Below are 9,613 nucleotides of genomic sequence, written 5' to 3'. Positions count from 1 at the left end.
TGCCTCCAAAATAGCGAAATCGGTTGACACCTAGGCTAGATTTTTTTCTTTATTTTGTTACCCATTTGTCTATATTGGAAACCGTTAAGCAAATTCCCATTAGAAAGCAAAACCGTTAGGTTTAAATTCTAATGGTTTCTAATGGTACGTTTTCAGCAGGGTAACATTTCACAACACTTTCCACCTGCCGTCCACTGCGCTTACTGCACTCCAAAGGTATCTCAGATCTGTATGAACGTCATCATGACACACCTCTAAATGTAGACACCAAGGCAGACATACACGCGGAATTTAATCAGTTTCAGCACTTCTGAAACCGCCGGCCTGCTTTACTTCCCTCATCAGGTACATCTCCGAGTTTCAGTCTCTGACGTCACAGTCAGGGATAGGCTGGTCACGTGGTGTGAATTTCCAGACCGCTGGCTTCAGGAGAAAAAAATGAACAGAGGCGTAGCCAAACAGTTTGACTTGAGAAAGGAAAGGTAGGACTGCATAAACACATTTAAGTCGCCTTTTCCACGTTCACGTCGTATTTTAAGCAAACGAACCGCTTTAAGCCAGGATTTCTATCAAAGTTTTACCTGTTTATCTGCTCTGAAAGTGACCGGAATGATAAGTTTCGGCTAAGTCGATACAGTGCTGCTACCCGTAGTAATTTGTTTAACGTAACGTGCCTTGCATGCTGGCTTTGGCTGTCTCCCGCTTTTTCTTTCTGTTGACAGACGATAGTAAAGGGCTTTACTTTTTGTTTTGAAGTAAAGATACTCCTGGACTCTTGTATAGTTACACTCTAAATGTTTCAAATGTTGTTTACATTCTTCATGGAACTGTTAGTCATGTCATACGTTGTGTGTGTGTGTGTGTGTGTGTATGTGTGTGTGTGTGTGTGTGTGTATGTTTGGGGGGAAGTCACTTGCTTTACAAACACAAAATGTTCACATGCAGTTACATTTTTCATTGTGAATTCTGTGTTTTTTCATAGGTTTCAAGGTGGGTCTCTTATTAAGTGACGTTATTCCCAGTTTAGGCAAAAAGTTTATAGCCTTTTTGTTCCCTCAGGTCACTGCGTTAATGAATGGCCAGGCAAGGTATGCCCAATGAACTGCAAGCCAATGTAAGTCTTGCTGAGTGACTGCGTGTGAAAGAGGTATTCTGCAAAATGCTGTTTTTTTTCTGGAAATAATTCTGTTTGTTTTATTTTACCAGGCAAATTCTGCTTAACTAAGGAAAAAGAGGTCAATGACCTCTGTCTTTAAGCTCTTGCCACTGAAACAGCTAAACCAAAGACGTCCTCAGATCTGACATAACTTGTATGGGCTTGTTCTATTCGCTGTCTTGGCAGATAAACATTTTTCTAGATTCTGTCTGCCTAGAAGAACTTTGGGTTGTGGCATTTTTCTCTGCAGGCTTGGAATCAACAGCCGTTTTCTCTGTGAGAGACCTGTGGGGTTTGGTTACAGTAGTATCAAAGATCTGTTCATGTTACAGACCTTGACAGCCTGTCCTGGAGAGCAACTGTGTCTGGTATAGGCCTATTGTCTTACAGCTGGTCCTCAGAGCCCATTCCTTTACATTCATCACATTCTGTATAGATTAACTTAAAAATATATGGGGTTTATTTTATTTGGTGTGTTTTTTTTTCTAACTAGATTCTCTTATGCTGCCTTCATGTGGTGTCAGAACATTTGAAATATTATGAGCTTCTGACTGGGGAAGTCCAGATAAATACAAACATGAAGTACCTTTGCAAAATGATTTTTAACTTCCTATCAGTTAAACACTCTGAACAAATGATCATGGTTTGGCAAGTGGAAAATAGAAGCTCCTGAGGAACCTGTGAAGGCAGTATTAGACTCCATCGCTTTCAAAACATCCTGGTGTCATGGGCTGGACTTATTGCTAACTAATCCAATGATCTCTTCCATGGTGAACTTTGGTTTCGCATTATGTCTCTGCTTGCTTCCTTATGGTGTCTAAAGCTTGTTGACTGTCTATTTTTACCAAGGCTTTAGAAATGAGGAAAAATAATGTAGTAACACAACACAGTACAATATTGACACTTTTGTACATTCTCACAGGGCTTAAAATATGTACTGATTAGCACTGCACCTGTGCTATTTTCTAAAATGGTTTAAAAAGGCAAATATTTTCCCTGTTGTAAAAGTAATGAGGTCTATTGTGTGATTTTATTCCGATTTCACGTCTGTCCAGGGCAAACTCTATTCCCCATGTCCTCTGGAAGGGGCTCTCCCGGGCGCTTTGAGCGTGTCGGAAACGCAGACTACTATGATGAAGTGCCTCCAGGCTCCTTACACAGGAGTGAGGGCCTCAATGGTTTAAGGCGTCAGGGGTCATCGGACCTGGCTCTGAGCTCAGACCCTCTTCCACCTCCTCCTCTGCCAGACCAGCCTCCTATCGGGCCTGAGTTTGACCCCAGCGAGAGCGAAGACAACGAGGAACCAGCCGTTGACATCAAACCTGTCCATCGGTTCATCCCAGACTCCTGGAAGAACTTCTTTCGTGGAAGCAACAGGAGCAGCAAGAGTTCAATGCCTGCATCCAATAATTACAACACTACCACTGAGGGTGTCCGGTGCTCTCCTCCTCACTCGCCCTCAGTCCCAGGCTCATACCGAGATCAGTACGGGGGCTCTGGTGGCAGCTATAACTCTCGCAAGGAACGAGAGGCTATGCTATTAGGAGACCATATGGACTCAGTAGATGGTCGCACTGCACACACTGCTATGACCTATAGTGAGAGAGTTGAGGAATACCACCAGCGTTACGCCTACATGAAGTCTTGGGCAGGACTCCTGAGGATTCTTGGTTGCGTCGAGCTGCTGTTAGGGGCAGCAGTTTTTGCCTGTGTGTGTGCATACATTCACAAAGACAATGAGTGGTATAACATGTTCGGATACTCGCAGCCACAGATGTATGGTGGATATAGTGGTGGTTATGGTGGAGGCTATGGAGACACTTATTATACTGGACCAAAGACACCATTTGTTCTTGTTGTGGCTGGTCTGGCATGGATAGTGACTGTTATCATGCTAGTTCTAGGCATGACCATGTACTATCGTGCAATCCTTTTAGACTCAAGTTGGTGGCCTCTAACTGAATTTACAATCAACCTAGTTCTTGCTGTACTTTATATGGCCGCTGGCATTGTGTATGTAAGAGACACAACACGTGGTGGACTTTGTTATTACCCTGTCTTCAATAACGGCATCAATGCAGCTTTCTGTCGCACTGAGGCAGGGCAGACAGCAGCTATCATTTTCCTTTTTGTGGCCATGCTGGTATACCTGATAGGAGCTATTGTGTGCCTAAAGCTGTGGAGGCACGAGGCTGCACGGCGCTACAGAGAGAAATATGGCCATGAGGTAAGGCTGACTTGCTCAAGTGCTTCTAAGCTGCTGGTTTAGTGGATCTGTGTTGGACATCATCAGTTATCTTTATTTATTTCATACTGAATTTCTTTTTTAGTTCATGGATGATTCCTGATAGAAAGTACTTTCCTGCCTTTACATTTATTGTGTGTAGTTTAAGGCACTTTCACAAAAATATCAAATTTCCGAGTACATTCATCGGAGGAAATGAGTAAAATTGATTCAACATGCTGAAAAGTTTAAGCTTAAAATATTTAAAATTGATAAGTTGTTGATATTATATTTTTATTATATTCACGTCTGTTTGTTTTTTTTCTGCTCAGATGCAGCCATCAGACTTGCCAGTGATTCAGTCTTCGGTAACCAGTGCATTGCCATCTTTTTTTCAAATAATGTGTATTTATCGTCTTGTTCCTCATTTGTCACATTCAGATTGTCACTTTTTTCTCTTCTCTTGCAGACAGTGGCTGGACTGAGGATTCCTGAGCCAGCTGTCATCTCCTCTGCAGCACCAGCTGAGAATGCACATTCAGCAGGCCCCACATCTTCCAAGCCCAAGCTGGTTAAAGGGCCTATTCCATCCGGATACATTCCCAAACCTGTGATTGTGCCAGACTACCTATCGTGAGTACTCTTTTTCTGAGGTTATTGAAGGTAGGGCTGGACAATATGACAATATTTGTCATTATCATGATAAATTACATCACAACAAGTCTCAACTTTTCTGTGCATATCGTGGATGTTGTCAGTACTTAAAGAACATTAACCAGCTGTATATTTAGTTACAAAGTGAGCATAACTAGTTCTGTTGAACTGGATTTAGTACAGCACAGGTTGTGAAATGTTGAACAAAATCATTTGTGCTGAAATTTTTTTTTAAGGATGGTTCTTTTTGCTTATACCAACATATCAGATGTCACGTGTATTAATTTTATTGTTTTTGTTTGTTTTTTTTCCACTTGTAGTAAATACCCAGCCATTCGAACAGATGAAGAGCGGGACCAGTATAAAGCTGTTTTTAATGATCAGTACTCTGAATATAAAGAACTGCATGCAGAAGTTAGTGCAGCGCTGAAAAAGTTTGATGAAATGGATAGCATGATGCGCCAGTTGCCTCAACATCCCTCTAATCAGATGGTCTGTAATTCTTTTCACTGATGCTAACGTTGCATACTGTTGAATTTACTTACGTTGTCTAATTTTTCCACACAGCTAGGTTGGAATCCAAACTGTGCAAAATGATTACATATGCTACAAACATTAACAATTACTTGTATGCCTAGTAATTTCAAGGTTACACTTTTTTGAGAAATGTAAGGGAAAAGTAATTTCACCCAGCAGTATTCATTCATGTGTTTTAATGAAAAAGTATGTACGAAGTACAAACTTCAAATACTTAATTTACAGCCTATGTTTTCTCAGCCTGACCTGAACTGTTTTAACATATTTTTTTCTTTGTTCCCTTAGGAAACTGGCCGCATAAACCGTATACTTCAGGATTACCAGCGGAAGAAAAACGTACGTTTTAAAATTTTATTAAGGCTACATAATTTGTTTATGTATGCTCATTTTTTTGTGCCTACTTTTGCAAAGTTGGACAAGCTTTTTTAGAACATTGACAAAAATCCCATTCAACCTAATGAGAAAATGCAGCACACTCCACACATCACTACAGAATTTATTTAGAGTTGCTATAGTTACTTGGGTTTCCAATTTAAAATTCTATAATTTTATGCCACAAGCTGGACTGTGTCATTGTAGCTCAGTGGTTCTCAGTCCTGGTACTGGAGTACTGTTGTCCTGCAGTTTCCCATGCTCAACACACCTGATGCAACTATTGAACTAAATAACAAGCTCTTCCTGATGTGTATTAGGGCAGGGAAAACACCACAACATAAAGGGCGGTGGTACTCCAGGACCAGGATTGAGAACCACTGTTGTAGCTTATTGAAACTCAACAGGTTGAATATGATGACAATGAATTTGCCACCATCAGCGTTAAAATTACTGGGGAGCTGGGTGAACTAAGATACTTGAGCTCCCTTAAAAACAGTAAAATATGAAGTTTAGGAGCTTGCGGACACTGATTTATTAACCATTCCATTATTTACAACAATGTATTTCTACTCTTGCAATGGTTCATGTAATCCAACTCCAAAGAGTCCATCTTTTCTGCATATTTTTGTTCAGGTTCTTCTCCACCAACACACAAGTGTTGCGTTTCCAAGTTGAACATAGAATAATGGCAAGCGCTATTTGAAGTTCTCCTGCGAGGGCTCCTTGGTTTCTGTCCTCTGGTTTAATCTGTGTAGAGAAAGGAAAATATTTTTTTTCTCATGCTTGTGTTTATATGGGTGTGATAGTTGGTACATGCTGTACTGTTTATTATTGCTCAGTGGTCATATTGTTAAGCTTTGGTTGTTGCCTCTGAATTCAGTTTTGGAACAAATACGTGTGTATGTGTGGGGCTTTGAGTTCACATATTTATATTGTAAGCACATGTTGGTCAGTTCACAATTGCAGCGTCCAGGAGCCATAATGTAGAGCTCAACTGATATAGGATTTTTAAGACCAGTGCCAGTTTTGAAGATTTAAATATCTGATCTATTTAATATATCAGTCTTCATTTAGGCAGAACAAGTTAAATGCTATAGTTTAACCACTCATTAATGTTAGTTGTTTTCCATTAATAAACATAGCATTAGCTAGCTTTGTAGGTGACCTAATTTAGCAGTGAACAGTGTTATAAGCTGCTGTAAGCGATATTGTCAGAGAAGTGATTATAGGGAGAAAAGATAGAACCATTACTTGTTTACTCGCTAGAACTGACACACTAACAACATTTACATTCATCCTGATAATCCGTTAATGATCCAAATCGTGTCTCAGTCAGAAAAGAATATGTATATGTATGCACCCCAATCAGAATACACTTGTCTGATTGAGACCATTCTGAATACAATTTCTGTTCAATCAGACCAAACAGGTAATCCTGTAAATAATTAAAAATAAACATACATTAATAATAAACACCTGTATCTGATTATATTCCCAAACGGAAAGTTTAAGTGTATTCTGCATGTGTGCATTTGCGTCATAACGGAAATTTATAACATTCAACATGGCAGGAGCCTGGAACTGATCTGCAGAGGATGCAAAGATTATGCTTCAAACTTTAAAGGACTCGAAAATAGTTAGCAGGATGGATTATCAGTCTACTAAGAATCATGTCTCTGTTGTGGAGTACTCTGCTGATTGCTGCGATTTGTGTCACTCCAAACGTGAGTTGTCAACAGGGAAGTTGCAGGTGGACAAACTATGCAATGACAACACTCATAACATGGTTGAAGGATCTGTCTTTTATCTCTGTACTTCTTCATTAATAGAAATTTGTCGGCCGTTATGTATGCCAGTACTGATTTATCTGCAATTAACTCATATCGGTGGTTAATATCCACATGCCAATTTATTGATTGGGCTCTACTGTTTTGTAGCCTAATGCAAGTAACTGATTTATGTATTATGGTTGTGGGGTAATCTCATATAATACCCTGTTGTATTTGTTGATCTCAGAAGGAAGTGTTTGTTTAGGTGTGAGATGAGCTGGCCAGATTATGTTGTTAATGCTGTTGCTACACCTATGGTACTGTGCAAAAGTTTTAGCTACCTGAGGAAAATTAGAATTGCAAAGCTGTTTATCGGGGCAGTAAGGGTCAGTTTGCTCAGAAACACTAATATTTGAATAAATATAAATAAACCAAATACCCGAAACAGTAGTGATCTTATGTTTGTCTATGAGTTTGTTTAATCATTTCCCGACCTCTCCCCATGGCAGCCCAGTGTTATTTATACTTATCATCCAATACCTGATTTGGGTAATCAGTTCTTCATTGTGTTAAATCAACTGTGCTGGTGATAAAACTTAATAAACACATACAATGGCTGGGTGTTCATTAGAAATCTGGAACCAAAGTTTGTTCTTCAACCTAGCTTACAAGATACCAACTACTTTTTTGTATAAATAATAATTTAAAGATATAATTTTGTATTTTTTTTACTGTGTTTGTTTATTTGCATCTGCACTAATTATATATAATGCTTTTTACCTGCAAAAAAACACTAATTGTCAAAATAAATGGTTGTAAACAATGTGTGCAGTTGCAGGACTTGCAAAGTACTGTATACCAAAATGTTATAGCGTAATTAGGCATGAGTCATTGTGCTAAATAGCCAGTTTCCTCTTACTTTGATGTAGCACTTGATTTGGTTCATGTTATTTAAACAGGCAAATTTAAAATGCCAGTTTGGCTCATTATAGAGCAAATCGTGTTATTTATATTGCAGCTTTGGAATCTGTCATGAACATTCATGATTGTTGCATCCCTGTCAGTAACATATGTGACTAAACAGCTTTTTTTTAGTACTTATGCGTACCATCATAAGTACCACACACTCAATATGTTTGCCAGGGCTAAAACTTGAAAGCAGTACCAAAATTTGGACCCTGTTCAACCCTAACTGTACTATACATTTTTTACGTACTCTCTAATACCCACAACAATAATGTGTGGGGGTACATTAAAAGAGACAAAATCTGGGTAACGTCTTATGTCACACTTTTCTTGGGGGGAATTATCCCAGCAGTTTATAAAGCTTGTCCTGTTTTTTGGTTTGCTTGTTTTTTGTTTTCCAATTTTCTGGTAATATTTGTTCCATTGTCAAGGTCTTATCAAATTTAGGGAAATTGCCAAGTTTATTACCAAGTTTACACATTCAGTTTCAATTACCGTGACATAGGTTAATCTCCTTATGAAAGGTTTTAAATTACCCAGGATGCACTGGTTTACAATATAGTGGTAGATCCCCTGGTATTTTTTGCCTCTTGAATGAGTGCTTTGTGTTGCATAACTGTCTGAATGACCGGAGGAGGAAGGGTGGAATGATAGGAAAAGGGGCTGGCCCACTTTGCTTCCACAAAGGAAATGGCAATACTTACTCAGGCCTTCTTCGCCTTTAGTCCCCTTACACTGCATTATGTACCCTGGGTTTCTGTTATTCGGGCCAAATATTCAGAGCACCGAATCTTAGCATCAAGTTTTATTACAGACATAATAGATTGTTGTTTTTTTTTCCTTACAGGATCCTACATTTCTGGAGAAGAAGGAGAGATGTGATTACCTGAAAAGCAAACTTGCTCACATCAAGCATCGAATTCAAGAGTATGACAAGGTTATGACATGGAATGATGGCTATGGTTGAAATAACTCTTGAGCTGAACACAGTGCATGCTGCAGTAGTCCTTTATTTTCATTTCTGTCTGGAACATCTCATTATACTGTGTGTGCAGCTACAAAGATGTCAGATGATGTGCGTCAAAGACTTTAGAGAAGGGAAGCATGACCAATAATTTTACAAATTTATCCCAATATGCACAAGATTGGGGTACTGACAAAAATAGAATGGTTTCCTTTTCAATCCTGTAATGGAATATTGATGACTAAACTGATCATGCTGCCTGTTTTTATGTTAATTTAATGCTATGGTTGATTATGTTCAACTTATGCACTTGCGTGCAGCTACTGTTAATTTTCTTGTGTTGTTCATTTTTAAAACCACTTTTAAAACTGTGATTTTCCATCATGTATTTCATTGCTTCATCCCAGAAATATGTTGTGCTTAGGTTAGCAATGACAACTAAGCTGCACTTTGATTAAAACTGTAAGATTGGACATTGTCCTCATATTTTCAATTGTCTCATTTTAATATGGTATGTAGACAGAGGGAGTATTTTCTTTTACTGAAAAGAAATGGCTCTCCCCAAATTCTTCTTGTTTAAAAAAAAAAATCTGCTAAGCAAACTTAAATGTGTGGACAGTGTCAAGTGTTTTCTCATGTGTTTATTAATTAAATAAATCCTACTTGTGCATTTGTTTGCATGTAGAAATGTATTTTAAGTGTAACATGAGTTATACGAACCCCACTGTTTGAAGATAAAGCTGCTCTTTGCATCTTGTTAGCTTTCCTTTTCAGAGATGCTAGATTTTGTTACAACAGTGACCATATATAGTAACATTGCACATAGTCTGCAACAGAGTCTTCAAATCTGGACCTTGAGTTCCTGTTCGTGGATATTGTATCACTGGTAGGTATGACACTAAATGGCCTTACGTCAACAGTTAACCAATAAATATGAAATCCACAGCCTGAAACTAGATTCAAGGTCT

The 9,613-nt window shown here is 38.7% G+C and overlaps 1 protein-coding gene across 3 annotated transcripts; it reads left to right on the top strand.

Moving 5' to 3' along the window:
- The first annotated feature begins 296 nt into the window (after positions 1-296).
- marveld2a (MARVEL domain containing 2a) lies at positions 297-9,295 on the top strand. Of its 3 annotated transcripts, none has more exons than XM_036594290.1 (8): positions 297-482; positions 1,060-1,114; positions 2,212-3,383; positions 3,713-3,748; positions 3,850-4,013; positions 4,355-4,526; positions 4,857-4,907; positions 8,529-8,720. In XM_036594290.1, exons 3-8 carry the CDS (start codon positions 2,229-2,231, stop codon positions 8,646-8,648), a joined length of 1,698 nt encoding a protein of 565 aa, XP_036450183.1. In that variant the 5' UTR covers positions 297-482; positions 1,060-1,114; positions 2,212-2,228; the 3' UTR covers positions 8,649-8,720. The 3 variants fall into 3 exon arrangements, with proteins under 3 accessions (XP_036450183.1, XP_036450184.1, XP_036450182.1); XM_036594289.1 differs by having other exon boundaries at positions 298-482; positions 1,060-1,147; positions 8,529-9,295; XM_036594291.1 differs by lacking the exon at positions 1,060-1,114.
- The last annotated feature ends 318 nt before the right edge of the window (positions 9,296-9,613 follow it).

Source organism: Colossoma macropomum, unplaced genomic scaffold (genome assembly GCF_904425465.1).
Source record: "Colossoma macropomum unplaced genomic scaffold, Colossoma_macropomum, whole genome shotgun sequence".
Taxonomy (NCBI): Eukaryota; Metazoa; Chordata; class Actinopteri; order Characiformes; family Serrasalmidae; genus Colossoma; species Colossoma macropomum.
This window is presented reverse-complemented; position numbering and strand designations above follow the sequence as displayed.

Bases quoted from the DNA above. Each gene is read 5' to 3' on its own strand.
- marveld2a (XM_036594289.1), top strand. From the start codon at position 2,229: ATGTCCTCTGGAAGGGGCTCTCCCGGGCGCTTTGAGCGTGTCGGAAAC. The intron at 4,527-4,856 runs GTCTGTAATTCT...TTGTTCCCTTAG, and splicing joins AACATCCCTCTAATCAGATG to GAAACTGGCCGCATAAACCG. The intron at 4,908-8,528 runs GTACGTTTTAAA...TTTTCCTTACAG, and splicing joins ATTACCAGCGGAAGAAAAAC to GATCCTACATTTCTGGAGAA.